Source organism: Polyergus mexicanus, unplaced genomic scaffold (genome assembly GCF_030449975.1).
Source record: "Polyergus mexicanus isolate NDT 795.1 unplaced genomic scaffold, iyPolMexi1.0 SCAF_2, whole genome shotgun sequence".
NCBI classification, from domain to species: domain Eukaryota; kingdom Metazoa; phylum Arthropoda; class Insecta; order Hymenoptera; family Formicidae; genus Polyergus; species Polyergus mexicanus.
Window position 1 is genome coordinate 2,696,620 of NW_027223322.1, and position 21,026 is coordinate 2,717,645.

General features: G+C 40.0%; 2 protein-coding genes across 7 annotated transcripts in view; both read right to left on the reverse strand.

Moving 5' to 3' along the window:
- The window catches only part of LOC138944139 (CCR4-NOT transcription complex subunit 6-like), a 383,005-nt gene that overhangs the window by 297,558 nt on the left and 64,421 nt on the right, over nt 1–21,026 (reverse strand). The window lies entirely within an intron of this gene.
- On the reverse strand, nt 10,805–19,568 carry LOC138944074 (uncharacterized). Its single transcript, XM_070314944.1, has one exon. It carries the CDS (start codon nt 19,157–19,159, stop codon nt 17,015–17,017), a length of 2,145 nt encoding a protein of 714 aa, XP_070171045.1. The 5' UTR covers nt 19,160–19,568; the 3' UTR covers nt 10,805–17,014.

Here is a 21,026-nt window from a genome sequence, read left to right on the forward strand (position 1 = left end):
CATGTTCCAGAGATTCATATTTCAGTTTTAATAGAGCGCAGATAACTTATCAAATCTGAAATTGTGTAATATATTTTCTTATACCATCACGTACGTATTACGATTTTTATATTCAGCTTTAATTATAAGCTTTATAAACACATCGTTTCAACATTCAAATTCTGAAAAATTAAAAAACCTATATCCTAGCATACGACTCGCTAATAAATTTCTCTCGCTCCACGTCTCGGTCTTTCGTTTTATTTACGAGCTCCTTTCCCGAAGTCGGCACACCAACTTTCGCTCGTTGCCGTTGCTAAATGAGCCGCAATTGCCAAGGTTGGGCCAATAATCCACTGCAACGCGCCCACGCGTCTAAACTCGTGGAACGATCTCAAGCGTTTTAATTAGCTCGCTCATATATCCCTTCACTTTCCCTCACCCTTCTCGTTCATTTACCTCCACCTCGCGTTCTTTCATAAAAGACTGTTGTTTGCGCAATAGCTAATTGCAAGCGACGTATCGATTTGTCAAAATCGAAAACTTCGAACTAAAAATGGCAAAACTAAAAAAAAAAAAAAAAATTATTTTAGTTTTGTATATTCTAATTTTATGTTTTCAAATTAATTTTTAAGAAAATGTCGTCCAGAATTTATCTGTTAGATAATTAATTTTAAAGCATACAAAAAAATGTTCGCAACAAACAAATTTGACAAGCGTAGAATAATTTTTTACTGCAAATAAAAAAAGCTGTAACAGCTAACGGGCTCTCATTAAATTTTCGATGCCGGATAATCGATTTAACATTCATCAGGGGATTAACAATGGGACAGTAGAAACGATAGGCATTCTGTATATACGTTCCATATACGCGTATCTCTCATGATAACATTAAACTGTACAGGCAGCATCCCGATAATATGACCTGTTAGTTCCTGCAACAGCAAACAATGCACTCTGAGTGGATTGGTAATCTGGAGATCGTCGGGTAAACGAGATGAATATCAGCCACTCTTGGCGCGCATTATGTAATGGCATTGCACCGCTTATGCTAAACAGACACGGAATTAAAATTTCATCAAATGGGAGTAGTCGCGTTTGTGCCTCCGCTTCACGTGGCATTACCGACATTTCCCACGATATTGCGCTGCCGTTCCTCAACCATGGTTTCGATAGAATCGAGTATCGCGCGCTGTGTTCCTCGCTTGAAAATCCGCGCCCCGATTAATCCCTTCGAATCGTGCGCTATTCATTTTCGCGTTATCTAGTTTTGTAGCAGAAATGGACGACGTTTGGAAATATTTGTTTGCGCAAGTTTACATCGATCCGAAAGCACTCATCAAACTTGATTGATTGAATCGTGTCCTAGAATTGGCAAAAAGCAAATACGTACGTACCGCTTCTCCTTGTGAAATTCGCAATTAATTTTTTAAAAAGATAGATGTCTTTTTTTTTATTTTAATGCCCGATCTCCTTTTTTTCTTTCCCTCTCAATAATTAAACATTATACAATTGTTTCAATTAATACATTTTAAACTTAATGATAAATCTGTTCCATAAAAAAAAAAAAAAAAAAAAAAATATCGGTTTCATTCCTTTATCCTAGATTTAATCCTTTATTTCTCGGGAAAAAAAAAACTATATTGAGCGAGATAGCCTGTAATTCATAAAATATTATTGCTTATAATATTTTCCCTAACACATCGAATAAGCTATGTGTTTTAATGAAAAATTGAAAATCCATAAAAAAAATTTTACATATCCAAAAGGAAAAAAAGGGATGCATCTGCAACATAAAAAAAGGTGCTTAGGAAATAAAACATGGAGCAGTTATAAAATGGGAAAAAAGAACAATTTTATTACTTCGATAGCCATGCCACTTTTGCATCGATTATATCGCCGTCGTTCGACAACACACAGAAAAGAGAATCGATATACATCGGTGCATATAAAAGTGATATACGATAGACTATCTCCAGTAATAAAACAGCGACGAGCCTCGGCGCATTCTAAAAGCACTCGCACTATGTACGTGTGCGTATATATTTTATTTTCACGATCTATCTAGAGAAACAGGAACGATTAACACGCCGAAGAAACTTGGATGCGCGGCATAACGCGCCGTCGATACTTGCCGGAAATTGCGGAGCGATGACAGCTTTACGTTTCGTTTGTCTACAGTCTACAGCACGCATTTCGAAATATGCGCGCTCTAGACATGTAATCGGACCGCGTGCATCCACGCCTTGAATGAAGGAAGCGCCTCGCCGTATTAAAAACCATTCAGTCGATTTTCTGAGCCCTGTCCGTTACATTCCGGACGCAGATACCGCGAAAGGCTGTCACGAGAATAGCGGAAAGAACGAGTCGCGGCACCGTGGAAAAATGACAATGTGGTATGCTTATCGCACGTCGATTCTATCATCGACGAGTTGCCATAAGTTCCTCCAATCGGAGATTGCATCGTGCGATGCATTTTAACGGAGGAAGGATAATAAAACTTGCGCAAGAAGAAAATATTATCATTAAACACTCATAATTTTCTCATGAGGGACTCCTTGCAATATTTCCGTATTTTATTCGATCTAAAAGAAGAGTAACTCTTCTGATACAAAATTCATGATGACATTCATGATGATATTTTAGTATATAACTTTCTTAATTTTTGTCGCTATTATTAAATACCGTAGAAAAATTTTTGTAAACACTTTCTCTCTAGAAACAGTAGCGGTGAACAATTCTATTACAAAGCTTTGATAGATTCGTTACTTGATGACTCATCGTTTTAGGATCGCCCGATTATAAATGACTCGCTACCTTCGACGCATTTTATTTCGAATCCATTGAATTACAAGATGTGCGATCATAAATTCCTGCATAAAATATCTCGCGCGCAAGTAGCATTTCGAAGAACACACCGATGAGAAACTAATAGGCAGTCGGTGCGGATTCAATCGTTTCGAAGTTACCGCGCGGAGAGCTACATCGGATAAGGAACAGTCTCCCTTTCTCTCTCTTTTACCCGTTCTTTCTCTCTCTTCACGGGACGAGAATGTAATCGATGGGTTACAAGGAGCATAAGCCGCAAGTCACGGGCGTCTATATATGCGCTACGCGCACAAAAGGGAAATAAACGCCGATTCGCGATATCGGAAAGGAATTAAGAGACCGCGGAGAGAGAGAGAGAGAGAGAGAGAGAGATGTCGGCGATCATAAAATCCGCGCGCGGCTGTCGTTAATTTCGCGTTGCTACCTTGTGTTAAGGAAGATATATTTCCGCAAGTACGGGTAGAGAACTGTAAATTCAACCCTACGGGTATTCCGGTATGACCACTCGCATGGTGCAACACAGAAAGAAAGAAAGAAAGAGAGAGGCAAGATACCGCTAAATCGCGAAGAGACCGAGAGCCGCGCAAGAAGGACTTCGCACCACCGACAATAGTGGCGATTAATGCGCAAAGAGTTGCGTAACGCGACTATCGTCCCGGTGGGAAAAGCAGCGCGGAAGTGTTGAGTAAGTATAATCCCTGTTGATAACCATTGAGGGATACGCAAGAAGATAACGGTAGAATGTAGGGGAGCGAACCGCGACAAAAGGCGGACGAAGACTCGGATAGATTTTATGACACTCGCAATAATGTCGAGGATACATTACGATCAGCTAAGTATGACGTATGCGTCAAATGTCTCACTGTGTCTTATGCTAATCTCGGGTTTTATTGATACTAGACAAACGTTAAAAGAGTATCGTGAGAATAACACGTCCAGTATTGATTAACTAACGTGTACTAATATTTTCTATATTTTTTTTTTTTTTTTTTTTTTTTTTTTTTTTTTTACGAATTATATATTCATGAATAGAAAGAGATCGTAATTTCAATTTTTTTTAAATACGGATTAAAAACATGGAATAATTTTTCAATTATCAAAAAAATTATCTATCTATTCAAAAAATTGCGAATTATCGAAGCATTTTCGCAAGTTCAAAAATATTACTATGCTCTCCTTTGCTATTTGTATACAACACCTTCGATCAAATACATAAATGGCAAATGTCGATGTAAACTCGAGTTACTTTTGCGGATTTCGCAAGCGTTTGCTGGCCGCCGGATATACGATTGCGGGTCGACGTTTGAAGTGACCGGAAGCAACGGTGGTGACTCCGTTTGTTTCTCCACGCGATGATTTACGTGTAACGTGTCACCAGCAGAGCCAGATGACAGAAATGCCATATGCGAGGTAACATGATAACCCCACCGGCATAAGTGCGACGCAATGTCAACGGCGAGCGGCCGACAGCAGCTGACAGCGGCTCACTTGACAACGTTTCGCTATCATTAGTTTAATGCGAGCTATAATAACATTGCGCATTATCATACGCGTTCGTAAATTGTACAAAACTGGATTCTCCGGCCTCCGATAATACTTGATTACGTAATATCGCTAAGCTGCGTGAAGTTGATCTAATCGCGATCATAATCGTTATCACGTGTTCAATAATTGTTTGGTGATCTGTATTTCGTTTCAGAGATGTTTGGTAGTTAACATTTTTAATAAGGAAAATTAATTATATGTATAAATGATGCTCTAGTTATGTCAATCTTCTTCAAAAATTTCATTTCACGATTATACAGGGTGTATCTGAAATGGTGCACTAAACTTTAGGAGCATATTCTAGAGGTCAAAATAAGACTTTTTTTCTTATGAACATGGGTCCGCAAATAAACCCTCCTCCGAGCTAGAGGCCCCTAAAGTTTGTGAAAAAAAATTAATAATAATTGGCTGTATTTCAGGAAAAAAAAATGGCGAAAGGTTGAAATTTGGTATAGCCCAATAAATTATGAAGTGAAGTAAGCCATTAAAATAAAAAAATAAAAACGTATATTATGAAAACATTAATTTGCCAAGCTCGGAGGGGGGTTCATTTGCGGACCCACGTAGACCCATAAGAAAAAAAGAGTCTTATTTTGACCTCTAGAATACGCTCTTAAAGTTTAGTGCATCATTTCAGATACACTCTGTATACTCAATTATATTTCCCGCAAGACAATAAATTATTTTTTGATAATCTCTTTATCCTGTTTCAATATCTATCATAATACGGTATAAAATTTTCTCGCGCATTTTAATTCGTTAAATAAAACAATAGAATATTTCGACTTAACACACGATTTACCGAAAAAGTGCAAAGTACTTTTAAGCACGGTTTAATGCCAACTTACAGAACTCTCGCTGTGCAATAATAATCGTGACCGATCTATTTAATCCGACCGTATTCACTTGATATTATCAACGAGAGTAATACACTATCGAGGAATAAAATACGCGGAAATGGGACTTTGGCAGCTCCATTGGTGGTGAATCGTTAAAAACTTTTCGATACTCTGTGTGTGTGTGTGTGTGTGTATGTGTTACAACTTTATTTTTAACCTTATTTTTACAAACCGCATGAAACAACAGCATTTCGCTCTTCGAAAAGATTAAAACCCAATACTTTTACATTACAAATCGGACTCATCGAAGGAATTTCGACGAGGGAACGCGACCGTTAAATTCGCGATTTATGCCAGCAGCGGCGCGGTAGCAATAAATTCTACGCAAAATCCCAAGGTAGAAGTTTCCCCCCTCGAGTAATAACGTTTGCGAGGAGTCAGCGAGAAAACTAAGAATTATTCTGCTTCTACACTTTAGCTCGATACAATTAATTAATTTAATAAAAAGTTTAATAAAAGCGTAACAGTGTAATTAGAATTTATTACAGAATAATTAATAAATAATAATATAACACACAGAATTATGCAAATATTAATAAAGTATGCAATATCTTAATATAAATAGTTAATATAAATGAACCATATTTATAAATCATTAAAATGTATATTTATAATTTTCTTTCAGTAATTCTTTTATTATAATAATTTTCTGATTTTTTAATAAATAAGATAGGCGGCAAAATTAATCGGATTCAATTTTGACTGGATATTGTGGCAAAGCACGAAGCTGGAAAAAAAAGATCGCGATCCGTGATCTTTGAAGTTATAAAGAATATTCCCTAACTGTTTTACGACTATTAAATATTTTCTTTCACAATTATTGCTTTAAGATCTACCTTGCATAGCATCATGCACTTATCGCTCTTATAGTAATTGCCACTCGTTATCAGGGAGAAGCCTTATTGCCTGTATTTTGACTACACTTATACGAATTGCCCAGCACGTAAATTTATCGCGTAGATCGCGTTCCGCATATTTATCGAAACGTGAATTACACGATCTATATATATATATGTATATATTTATATATTTATTAGAATTAAATTTATTTTCGAATAATAATACGTAATCTCTAAATTACATAATCTCTAAAAAAAATAAATCTTTAACACGAGACATTGTTTGTGGTAAAGTGCCTTTTTGCATCCCGCGCGAGTAATAATGAATATTTATGATCCGAATATATATCGGAGCCGACCAACGGTAGTTTTATTCGAATAACTACTGATTGTCAAATAAATAATGGACACCAATTATTCGCTAATAATGTCTGAAATGTTGAATGTATTGAACTCTATACAGAATATTTTCCAAACATGAGAATACAGAAAAGATTATTTCCCTTTATACTATTAAATTAAAATCTATATAAAACAACCGTCGAATATAATTCGATGTAGAAATATCATTGATCACCGGTGGAAATTAAAAACAATAAACTAGGCTGACCAGCTTTATAAACCATACTCTAACGTTCGATCTTACAAATTATGAAGCACGTCGTATATTCTCGAGCAATTGCTTCGTCCGCGCGGCGAAGACACTTTCGTTCTGTATTAATAGTCGTAATTAAGAGCGCCCGTATAGGCGGCGGAATACGAAACAACAACGTTCTCTCCCAGGCACATTCTGCTCGTGATACACGCGACAAGGTCACGTATGCAAAGTTCAGGCCATTATGACGCTCGTATTCAGATGCAAATTGACTGGAAACGGCGCGGCTCTTAAAATATACTTAAGCGAACGCGTCGTCGTTGAGATATAGCTCTCTCCCTCTTTCTTTCTCTCTTCTTCTTCTTCTTTCGCGAACGAACGAAGAAGCACTAACGAGTGTAGAAGGTGCCAATGCGGCGATACAAAGTGTGTGTGATTATAAGGCCGAGGATGAAAAACAGCCGGCTTACGCGGCGGTGCAACGATGGGTCGGCATTATGCCCTTGGGTTTTTTTTTTTCGCGAGCGTCTTAATGACAAGTCGCATAATTAGCGAGAAACTGCGCTAGTGCGTTACGAGACTCCGTACAACGAACCTTGAACAATCTCTCTTGGTGCATATATGTGAGAATCTTTTTTTTTTTCTTTCAAAAATAAATTCGATATAGAAAGAATGTAATAAAGATCCGAAGCATAATTTTTTGTTCTCTAATATATATAATTTGTTTGATATAATAAACGATTATTTAGTTATATATTTCAAATTAGTTTTAACTATTTTGGAAGATGATAAAAAAACATGTTACATAAAAATTATGAAAGCTAAAAAAATTATCCCGAGCAGATAATTATATACCTAAGATAAGCAAATTTTATTGCGTTTAATATGTATCTAATATATGCTAAATAAAATGATTTTATTTCTTAAATAAATAAGCCACGTTAAGAATTTTATAATTTTCAGCCTAGTAATACGTAACATAAAGTCGAAATATGTAGCAATCACATTGTGGTAATATCGTATGAGATTATATATCCACATGATAAAATATTGATCACTTATTGGTGAATATTAATAGCAAATTACAGAGATGGAGAAAGAGATAATAATTATATACTTGCCATGGAAATTGAAGTGTAAAATTCTTTCCGTTGAATTTACATTTTTGTGTGCAACCAATAATACAAGTCATACATATCTTATGCAATCTTTTTCTTGAACATTACGTTCTCGTGATATCGAATTTAGTTGGCTTTAAGTCGCGCGTTAGTTATATGTAACACGAACCTTCATATGCTTCATATCGTTACATAAATAATATTTTAATCCAAAGTATCAAGTCTATAGCTCAGAGATATATGTAACTTGGAATTAACGATGTGTTTTCATTACGTTTTACAGACGTGAAATAATGCATCGATAAATTAATTAAAATCGCTCTGAATCCGCGTATAAATTCAAATCGCATAAGTATTATGGCTTCTAGACTTCATCATCTTGTTTATTTAAATTTACGATGTTGTATAAACGATTACATCTGGCTGCACGCAAAAGAAAATACAAGTTGCGACTTACGCATCTTAATCTGCTCTTGGAATAATTCGACAAATATCGTTTCTCCTCGATACACGCGTCTACCTTTCCACGATTTTTCCGATCTAATTCGAATCAACAGATAATACTCGAACGAATTTGTATTCGCCAGGCGAGATAACAACCGTGAATTGCAACAATCTCGTGATTAGCGTTTAAAAACTTCGACGCTGCATACGATCGATTCGTTCGATTGATTCCTCTCGGAAGGATCTATTATGAAAATTGATATACTAATTTTTGATTTATTTTCTTTTTCTTTTCCCCGATCGTGATCGATGTCCCGAATTCGAACCGGTATAATGATTCATCCCAGGTAACGGCGCGCGCGATAAGACTGAGGGATTATGTTGCACATATACGCAAGCACACATTGGCTAATTCAATCGACACAACATGCCGCAGGCTGTTAGGCAATGTCGACTAATGAAGTGTCATTGATTACGAACATTCATTTCGGCACGAGACGAGAGACCCTGAGTCTGGCCGCAAGCGTGACCTGAATCCGCTTACGACCATCTCTCATCTCCGACTTAGAAATCTACAATAGCTATTCCCAACAATGATGTCGTGCATAAAGAGAATATTATAATAAAAAAATGAAGTAAAGTAATCAAATAATAAATATAAGAAAACTTTTAAATAGGAAATAAAATAGAAAAAAAATATATATATATATATATATTTCGCGAGTTTTCCGTTTTTTTTTTTTTTTAAATTGGGATTCTCTAAAACAAAAATATTCAGCGGTACAGCGGACTTCAATTCTTAAAATCATAGATTCGCTATAATTACAATAAGCAAACGGTAATGATCAGCTTTATAGTAAGAAATCGATGGTAAAAAGAAGTGGGATGGGACAGGCATGTCAAGAGCTGATATTAGTAGTATCAGGGAGTGGATGTGCGGCAACGTAAGCAAATTATAGCAGTTTATCGACCCACACGCGAACCGACGAAGGGGCCATTACTCAATTCCGAGATAAGGCAGAGGAGGTCATCGGACTGCATCCGCCGCCGTTAAACGACGGTCCGGCATCGCGAAGTGCATAAACCGATTCCTGACTTGACGAGAATCAATCCGTTCGCGCTTGCCATGAATCCGCACGTGCGCGCAGAGGCGTCGAGGGCGACGATGCAAAATCTGCGATGAAATCGGCAGGACTTCTCGAGAAATTACGATGCATAAACGGTACTTAGGCAAATAATATCGTGCCACCAATGGAGAAAGATCGCATTTGTAAGATCGTGTAAAAGTAATATTTAAGTATATATTTTCAATGAGATTTTATCATTGAAAAATGACATGGGAACGTTTAATTTTGTTTCGATGCAAAATTAAATATTATAAAGATAAATACAAAATATATGTGTAAATAAAAAATAATTTTTAAATATAATTAAAATTTGTGCATTTTTCAATTCTTTTTCCAGAGCTAATATTATATTATGAAATTTCACGAGGATCATGATTTATACTGCTTAGATTACTTTACAATCGATAAGAAGCTATATTAATATCTGAATCATTGGTTGAAACACGAATAGAATTTGTGTCTTAATAGTTTACATTTTTGAATTTAATTCTTTGGTAATGGTTTATATCATTCCAAGTGTGTTACAAACGTTTATGCTAGTCGTAATGTCGAGCGATCGTGACTTAAATATTTTATATCGTTACTCGCCTGTTGAGAATATTAAATCACCGCTCGCGTGATAAATCAGTTCGCCAACGGGATATGTGCATAATCTTAAATACGTATCAGACACTGTTATCATAAGTCAAACTCGTTATAATATGCCATGTGCTTTATCATGCGCGGCTTTGTATATTTCATCGAGTGTGGAAAGCGAAATTGCCATTACAGTAATTTTTATTTGAATAAACGTAAAAATTGAACGCCCAGTGGATTTTCATCCAATCCGCTGACTTGTGAAAGAAGACGAAATAAACGAAATGTGTGAGAATTATGATATCATTATTTTCACGCAAACAAATTGATGCTTATAGATCAGCAATCCGGAAAGAAAAAAAGGGTACGTGGTACTCAATTTATCATTAGAGTTCCAAAATTAATTTTCCCATTTTGAGAAATTGCGAAAAACTTCAGAGAGAAGCATTTTACAACAAACTAATTTACAATTAATAATATAAGAATAATATAAAAATAAAATTAATATTAAAATAGAACGATTAAGAGCGTAATAAAATAATTCCAATTATTAAAACCAATTTTCGTCACACGATTAATTGGAGATTATCAGTGAAAATTGCGCTTAAATACTATAAAATCTTGAAATTCGTTCCGTATGTCTAATTTCTGTTCAATTATGTCTTCAATTATATGTTTAATAAATAATAATAAATTTTTTTTATTACATCTCGCTTATTATGAAGTACTTGTATATGTGTATCACTTCTATAATATTTGATATATTTTTATCCTTTTCTACATATACATCTATATATATTAATCTAATATAAATTTATAAATGTATAGTAATAAAAAGGGTCATAAACATGAATAAATTAAAGACGTTTTTATTGATTTCTCCAAACAGTATGATTCGAGTTAGTGCGACGTAGCACTATAGGCGACACTGATAGGTCGGCTTGGTTGATCAGTCTATTACGACGAAGCGGAGCCGAGTATCTGTGTGTGTATGTGTGTGTGTGTATGTTTATATGTATGTATTATATCGTTGCATTATCACAATACGTTATTAACGTCAATCGACGATGAGTGAAATAAATACATAAGAAGCAGGAGGGTGAGAGAATCCAAAAACGATCGACGGCCGATATGGGGATGAAAGAGACAACAAAGAATGAAAGAAAAGATTATCAGTAAAGAATCATTTAAATTACGTTCATTGAACTCCATCCATTTCGGTTGTTTTCGAGTCTCTCCCTCTGCCTTCGTCAGAGATCAGATCAGGCGGAAAGCACGATTTCTGAAGCGATCACTGGACTAGCGATTGAGAAAAACGACATCGAAGCAGAAGAAATAATTAGTTAAGAGTAACAGTGAAAATAAATATGCGTCGACGATCCAGCGGATCATATTTTGTAATTCTTACACAATTATCTCTATAGATTTGAATTGTGAGTTCTTTCTTTTTTCGTAAACTATATGAATTATAACTTTCTCTCGCACGAGAAACGGAAAAGTTGCAATAATATCAAAATTCAAACTTCCGAAAACCGCAGGATCTATCGACGAACTATCTCAATATCAAGCATTTCACAATCCTATTAATTTCTCCACATTTTCGATTTTTTTTTGAATCTCTCCACATATTTCTCATTTGTTCCATATTAGCAGTAGTTATTTTCTCCAATATTTGTCACTCTTCGTCGTATTCTCTAGACATTCAGTAAATAAAAATCGCAAATATTTGTAACGATATATAAAAAAAAAAAATGTGTACGTCTTTCACAGAACATTGTAACTTTCAAGCGGCAGCAGAACAATTCTTTTCGAAAGTATATTCAATGATGATATTGTTTTTCAAAAAACAAATTATGTGTCATTTTCTCTCTCTTCCTCTCTATTCATTTTTGTCAATTTTTAACATTGGCCTACGTGTCTTAACAAATTTCTTATCATTAGACCGATAAGTAAATTAGGTCATTCTTGTCGCTAGAAAAATGATTCGTAACAAGTTAAATCAGCAAAAATCATTCCAATCCAACGTACAAGAGAACACTTGAATCTTTCCGAATTAAAGTCGCCATTTCTCACGAACAGATCATGATAACAAAGGCGCTTTATATCTTTTCTTTTCTTTACAATTTTTGTTTATAACAATCGCTGCAGCCAAGAACATGGACGCGTTATAAAAGCTGCATATTTTTGATTACAACGCGCAAAAGTGCGTTACAAGTCTTGTCGAATTATCAAAGTTACCAAAGCGAAACCGTAACTTTCATAAGTCGAACGAAGGAAATTTCTGCAGAAACGCTTGTAACAAAAGCGACAATTTGTAAACGAGTTGAAGCGCGCTATGAAAACTTATGCGCTATTGTAATTTCCTTCCTCTTTAATCCTTTGATTTAAATCTAATACGCGATTCGTGTGCACGTTAATACTTTTAATATAAAAGATCGATTGTATGCGGAAAAGAAAAGATCGGTTTTTTGAATTGATCCTAAAACAGGCTCGTGTCATTCGATTTATATTTGGCTTTAGCGTATTTCACTCTCCGCCGGACATTGCATTCGATGCATTTATACTATAGCGCATGCAGAAACATTGTAGATATATAATACAACCGAAAATATACGTCGATATACAGCATGAACAAAGATTGCGTGCAATCGGTTAAACACGAAGAAACATTTGCGAGCGACAAACCTTCTCCCCTCGGACGCGACCAGTAAGAATTCCCGAATAAAAATATCAACAACAATGTTATTAAAGCACAATCGCTCTTCCTCTCTCTTTCTTTCTCTCTTACGCGCGATTTCCTCGCGTACATATTGCGTGATTATGCATCGGTGCGATGCGCGCATACTCTGCCTTAACAAGGAACTAAGGAAAATATTTATCTGTCGCCACTTGGCAATAAAACTTGCCGCAACATGCGACTCGCCGGTAAGAGAGAAATATTGCTAATATCATTCTTTGCACTCTCGCTCGGGACATGCTCGTTACGTCGAACTTGGCACAAAGCGCACACCCGTTACAGCCTAAACGGACGTCGTCGTAGTCGTCATTGGAGAATTTTTACGGTCTGCCCTTCGTACTCCCGGCGCTGCAAGTGCGCACTGAATATTAACAAGATTTCATCGGTTTCCTCCTAGTTTAATCCGCGCGCGCTTCTTTTTGGAGAAACAGCAGCTATAAATATTCACGAGTAATTCCACCGCGTGTACACTTTGGAAAACTAGAACACCAAACCTCGGATTACCGTTTGCATTCATAATGTGTGTGAAATATATATATATATATATAATATCATCACAATTCTTCTTTACAGACTTCTTTATTCTCTGAAATTTTTCGTCATTTTATTATTCATCATTATAATATATTCATCCTTTCTCTTTGCTCCATTTCTCCAAAATGAGACACGTATCGTACTAAAAAATATTCATTCAATTAGATTTTCGGTCGTGCCTCGTCATCGTTTTTCCATCGCGACTTCCGAAATCGTAACAACAAAAGGCGAATCGTCTTCACGCAATTTCTTCTATACACATATAGACAACGAAGATAATAATCTAAATGGATCGTCTTAAATTCTAGACTTACGGCCTAACGATAGGTGGTTGATTGGCTTTACGTATGTGTGTGCACGCGTATATGTATGTTGTGTGTGGTGAAGAGATGATAACGTGTTATAATGCTGTGATGGCTCGCGTAGTAATGCGTGTTTTGTTCGTCTGGTTGACATTGTATATTGTGGGAAAACGCGAAAAGGGAGCGGGGAGATAAAGGTGATATAGTCTTCGTATATCGCATACAAAATGACGCAGGATTCGTCGCACGATCTCGGTCTCCTCGACCGACGTTCTCTCGATCATCGAGCGCAGATTTACAGAAGAACGAGTCGACCTATCACGACACAGATCGCGATAGACTTTGCACGTGTACGCGTGTGTGTGACCGGCCGACTCGCTTCTACGTTTACTCGCTTCTATGGTCTGTGTAAATCAGCGCGATGGCCTTTCGTTCTAATATAGATATAGTATATCTCGAGTCTATATAGATTGATCCTGCCACGGTAATTTCTGCCGCACCTTCCACCCTCGCACGATCTCGAGAGCTTCGACCTGTTTCGATCGTTGCGATAAGCGCAAAGATCGATTATACTAACATTTCCCGGGGAAAAAAAAAAAATAACGGAAGTCACTTAATAATAAATTGAGAGAAACGATGGGTTTTGTCGTCATGTTTTTAAGATCCTTATCGACGTTGAAATCGTAAAGAGCAAGTTTCGATTTCTTCAGATAAATGAAAGTATTATACGTAATCGACAGAGCGTTACGTCATTTAAAGGTAGAAAGAGAAACGTGAAATATATATGTTTATTAAATTAAAAGTCTTTAAATTCCAAATAACTGCGTAAGCTTCGCTATAGGAGAGAATACTAATTACAATTTAATTCCGTGCTCAAAGCGAAGGCTATAAACTTTGTAGTTGTCGCGTGTCGATTGTAAACGAGACAGATATCCCGTAACGGAACGTGTGACAATATCTCTCCCATCCAGTTTGAAATTGAGACGGAACGACGACAGCGATAGTCCCACTTCTCTAAAGTATTGATATTGTACAAATCAATAACGAGTTTACCTGATCCGTCTGCCGTTATTTAGCAGAGACAACGGTAAACGGCGCGCAAGAGGAAGGGAGGTGAGACGCGAAACAATGTTACGAACTCGCAGCGAGGCAGCCGCCCGGTTATCAAGTCAACGAGCTGAACCGTTGTGCCGAGTTATCCGATAAAACGCGGTGATAGCGCGCACGATTAAACGCAGTTACTAATACGAAGGCGGTAGCTCCTTTCACGCGAGGCAAGCCCCTCGGGAAGGGAAGAAGGAGAGAGAGAGAGAGAGAGAGAGAGAAGAAGTAGAAGAAGATCCTCTCTCCGACAGTTCGACCTACTATCGGGAGCGAGAGGGGAGAGGGCGGGGTGGAAGGCGCAGACGTCGATTACGATCGGCGGCGGCCAACAGCCGGACCGGACCGGACCCCGTTCATCGTTCCTCCGATTAATTGCTACGTTACGTTTTAAACGGTCACGTCGCCGCTACTCGTCTTGAACGGTGGCGGTGAGAAAAAGCGGGTATACATCACCGCTTCGCAACAGCGTGTATTGATGCGGGACGAGACGATGCAAGGCCCAAGTGCATCTCGCGATTAACCCTCGTGATTAACCCCCTCGCGGCTGGCACGATGGTTTTCCCGGACGCCTCTTCTAGACATTACGCGCGACGTCTGGCGCTCTCTCGAGTTGTATATTCTGATATGAATGACGTAATTGAATAAAGTTTCGCGCGCACGCCTGTTGAGAGATGTATATTATAAATAAATTTCGTCGAGACGATACTTCAATTTCTCGCGACACAAATAATTAAAAAGTATGTCGCGCGTAGAATATATATAAAATCGTCGCTTTTTGTAATCAATGAACATCAAGAAAAATAGTCGCTGCTTAATTACGCGTAAAGCGGCGATGGTTTAGTATTCTATGCGTTTTTAATTACGCGTTACAGCCAAGACACAATGTCAAATACAAGACTTGGACGTCGGAGCATAAAAAATAGAATGGAATAAATTTATCATAAGATAAAATCATTGAATGGGAAATATCGATCGGAAAACAGATATAGCAGAAGAATAAAAGATACGAGTGGTCCCACGACTATTGAAGGGTACGCGGTGAAGTACGAATTCCGATATTCTGATTGGTAATACATAAAATATCAGAAATGTTTATATATTCTTTATTCCCCGTCTCTTATGTCCTTTATTCTTACATTCTCATCGTTTCCTGGCCTATTTACGCTCGTTTCTCGTCGTAAATCGTAGTACAACTATCGTTGTTTGAAAACGAGTTACGAAAATAAAGAGAAAGTGGCTACTCCACGCACAGAATCGATACGTAATTAAACCGCGATTACGCCAACTAGGATTACTTAAACATTTTTTTTTTTTTTTTTCGTTAGACATTTATAAATCGACAGAATTTATTAATCGGTGCTCTTTAATTGATCGATGCAAATTGAAGCAGAATAAATCGATTACATGATCTATACAATCGTGCGATGAAACGATTTTGTAAAACGTAAGCGTAATTATTTTCTCGCAAAACGCGGACAGATCCTTTCCACGATAGACTAACTCAATTAAATCCGTCACCTCCAGATCTCCAAGCGAAATCTTGCATAAGCGAAACATAAGAGATATAAAAAAAACTTGCGTAAATATATGAACAACTGTCGCTTATACAATCGAGACGATCGTTGTACTACAATCCACTACAAGAAAAATTCATTGGGTTTAAGATGGATAAAATCACGCGCGTCACACGCACAAATATATATTCTTTTAATCTCTCTAGACTATAACGCGCTCGTGACAAGGCTACGTACGACGCACCGTCTCTCGTTGCTGAGAGTCAATTCACTTCGCTACGCGAAACGTCACCTAGAAGAAGCGTCGAAGCGGTGTTCCATTCGGTATCACGTCGCATATAACGTTGCGTGCAACACGCGTTTACTACGAGCACCGTTAGCTGTGAGAAGCCACCCCTCTGTAGTCGTCATTGTCGCCTTCTTCTTATTTTTCGTCGTCGTCGTCGTCGTTGTCATTGTTGTTGTCGTCTCATCGAGGTTTCGCGGCTTCGCGCTTCATAAAACGACGCTGCACCGAGACACTTGGCCCGAGACCCTCGACCGCACATAAAAGCGACACCGCGAGACTCAGGCGAGTGTCGGTCGAGCTGTGTTTACGCGCATCGGATGGACGAAGTAAACGTCGTTGTATTTTTCTCTTTCTTTTTTTTTTTTTTTTTTTTTTTGTCACCCGCTTCGGGACGTGCCAAACACTTCGTCGTCAACATCCACGCACTCCATCTTTTTCTCCATATTTTGTTGTTGTTGTTATTATTATTGTTATTGTTTTTCATTGTCGCTCTCGACTTCGCACCCCGCCGAAAGAGTTTACGCGACCGCGAACGCACGTGGACACTTGGAGAGAAGTAACGATAAGTCGGCGAAACGGCCCATCACTCCTCCGCTTGCAGCAACGTGCGAAAGTCTTGCTGCAGTTTCGATTCGTGGTAACTCCATATATCGCTGAAGTCGCCGTCCCCGTTCTCGTCGTCGTCGGCCTCCTCGACGAGGCTCGACGACAACTTGTCCTCCTCGGCGAGACGTTCGGCGGGGAACGGTGACGAATAGAACTTGATCTCCAAATCGCGGTGGCCGTTGGGCGAGGTGATTATCTCCGTGGAAACCTCGAGACCTTTCGATGACGCGGCGGGTCCTCCAACGGCGTTCAAACCCGCACCGTTGGCGCCGGTCGATGAGATCGTTGGCGCACTGCCGATGCTGTCACCGCGCCAGAGGGTCCGTTTGTGTTTTCCGCTCTCAGACTGGCCGCCACGATCGCCGATGACGCCGACGTCCCTCGTCGGCGCGACGATCTCCTCACCGTAGCTAAAGTAACTCGTCGGATCGCTCCAGCTGCGTCTCAAAACCACGCCGCCGGGCCCGGCAACGGACTCTCTACCGTCGTCCTGCGATCGAGAGTGCTCGTCGAACAGTCTATCGAGCGCGCGTTCCTGTAGATTCGAACACGGTGGCGTGAGAAACAGCGGTATCTGACCGAAATGACCGCCGCAACGATAATCAACTCCCGACGAGGACGATGACGATGTTGACGAGGGCGGTGGCACCGATAGCGGCGGCGCTGTCAAAAACGGCGAGTAACCGTTTCTGTCGACGTCCCAGATCAGACCGGCCGGGTCGCAATATCGGCACTGACACGGGCCCAGACCGTTCTCTCTGACAGCGGCCTCGCAAGACTCGCCCGCATATTCATGAACGTAACGTCGCGGCAAGTTGCTGTTACAATTGCCGTTACCGTTGGCGTGATGATGATGATGATGATGATGCCGGTAGCCCTTGGGCGGAGCCGCCGCGGCACGCATCGGCGCCGCGACTACGTTACGGTTATCATCTAGCACTTTCACTTGCACGTGGTGCCGATGATGCGCGTACCGCTGCTGCCTGACATCCGCCATCTCCGTCTGCATCGACGGCGCTCTACAACCGCCGTAAATGGTCTCCCGATGACCGACCGGTGGCCTCCGATAATTCCTGAGTTGCGGCGCGACCGCCTCGTAAATTCTCGGTTCGTAGCAGGTTGGCGCGTACGATTTCACGCCGACGACGCCCATCTGTTCCCCGGTTAACCCGGTACCGCAACCCGAGGATTGTTGCCGCTGCATTGTTACCGGTTCCTCCGATTTCGTCGCGTCGACGCCACTCGCGACGACGTTATTCGGCGGCTTGCGATCCTTCTTTCGGCGTTTGCGCGGCTTGATTATGCGCGGCAGGCTGTTCTCCGAGTTGTTCGAACCGGAACTCTCGTCGCTCGCGATACTGAGCGAGTCGATGTTCGCGATACTCGAGGAACCGGCGTTCTCCTTTCCCGCGGCGGAGGAACAGTCGGAGGAATTCGTCGTCTTGGGATTCGCGGAAATCGTCGTCGATGGCTTCTTCGTGGTTGTCTCCGTCGGCCTTTGAGCGACGATTCGCGATGCCGGGCATCTCGTCGCGCCGTTCACGTTATTTGTCATCGATGGATTCGCGCTATTATGAACGTAATTGCCGACGAGCGTGTTAACGATGCCATTGGAATTGGCATTGTTATTATTGCCGCTGTTGCCATGTACCTTGCCGCGATTGTAGAATCGACCGGCTAAAATGAGGGGCGCGCCCTGCGTGTGAATTGCCAGCCTGGACAGAGGACTCTTATGCAAATGACCGCCCGGCGGTACCTGCTGTTGATCGGCGCAGCAGGTTGTCTGTTGCTGCTGCTGCTGCTGTTGGCCGAGCGACGGTGACGATCGCTGATTACATCTGCGCGGGCTTGACGTCATTGATATCAGGGGCGCGCCCGTCCAGCCACCCGGACCGCCGTATTGCACTTGACACTGCTGTTGATCGGCCAGCCCGGAATAACCCTGTCCTCCATTATTATAACAGCCGCGGGCCTTGCCGCCGCGTACCGTCGCTGGTTGTTCCGTCTGCTTCCGGCAGACGGTAGCAGACTTGCCGTGCAATCCGGCGCGCACGTTGGACGAGATCAGGCAGCTGCCGATGTAACGCTCCACCTCCAGGGCGCCCTGGGAGGCCGGGCTCATCTTACAATGTCCGCGGACCACCAACGCCACACCGGTGCTATCAATCGTACAGTCGCGACGGTATCTCGAGCGATATCGATCAAATAGATTCGACTCAACACTGCCCACTCGACAATTCCAATCCTACTCTTTTCTACTTGTCACGACACATTATTCCGCCAATTTTGATCTCGCGCGGCTGAACGGATAAAAGCCGCTTCTCGATCTAGCCCATCTTTAACGAACTTGGTCGACGCCGAGAGCGAGCGCGATGTCTCACGGGGCGAAAGTAGACCGGGAAGAAAGGCTGAAGAAATGAAAGAGCGACGTTTCGCCGTGAACGATCTCGACCGTACGAGACCGTGGTCGGAACGATACTGAAGCTGGCAGGCTGGCACTGGCCGAAGCGACGTACACCGTTCTCGGTGCTCTGCGACGTGAAGGTCTCCCTACCCCTGGTCGTTGCTACCACCACCGCGAGCACGCCAACCCCCCGCTACAACGACGGAACTTGATCCCCCACCCTATTATCCAATCTCCCTACTACCACTCCTTACTACCTTTCGATACGACGCCGAGCACATCGAGTATATATCGCGCGGTGCGGCATCGTATCCTTCCGGCGGACGACGACGACGACGACGACGACGACGACGGCGCTGTCACAATTCGGCAAGAGATCGTAGGGAGAAAGTTAGAGAAACACGGGAGGCGAGACGAGAGACGTGTCGGTGTCGGATAGTATCGTCCCCTATCCGCCACGACGCTGACTGACAGAGACGAATTTACCTGCCTGTCTACCTGCCTGCTTATCCGGATTTCTTATACCTTGACTTAGTATAAATTTCATAAACAAATCCCGAACCTGTTTTCCCCATTTTCCTCTTCTCGCTTGTACTTATCGCAGCGTAAAGTATGAACGTTCTAAGGCGGTAGATTACAAAAAGGGAAGAAAAGATTTTGTCCTCGAGTGAATTAAGTTTTTTATAAAATTATCATGGAATGAATGAACAAAGTTGAAAAACGATTCAAAAGATGCGTAATTGTAAGAAGAATAACGGCTTCTTTTTTTAAAGCGCACATTTTTGCAAATTACATATGCATTGAGTAGAAACTTAAAAAAAAAAAAAAAATCTTATCTAATCTCGTAGAAATATCAAAGGAGCAAAATTTGTATATATCTGAGTATTTTAATTCAAGAAGAATTCCAAGCAGTTACATAAATTCCCCGTTATCAGTGCTATTTTTTTTTATATATGACGTCGGATTTGCATCGGATAATGTTGATAAAGTATCGCACGTGCCATCGATATCGCCTTTACTTATACGATGAATCATGTGCAAAAAATAGAGTAACTCTATTCGGTTATATCGATGATTCATCGAACGATAAGTCGCTTGTTTAAAATACATTCCGCTTAAAATACCTGCGGTAATAAATCTTCGCGTGCAAAACGTCGCTTATCGAAAAACGTATTTTATTGTATGCTCGTTTGCATTACGTTTTAATATGATATCGTCATTCAAATTAAATTAACGACATGCCGTAACTGTAATTCTGAAAAAAAAATTGTTCCATTCAGTTCGCATCGTCCGATATGTTGCGTTAAATAATTAATAGGATACTATAATTCGTATTTTATATTTTTAATTAATCTAAATAATAAATATTTTTAGATAATCTAAATATCATCTTTGAAGAAATCGTTTACTTAAAAGTGGCTTACAAGTCGAATATTCACATTCTAAAATGAAATAAATAACAGATGTATGTTTATTTTAAGATCTTCGAAATCTGACATATATACGTCATCTCCAAAATAATTAGTTTTTGAAAAGCTCGTAACTTAACATCAAAGTCCGCTCGCGATCCGCGGAACGAGACCGA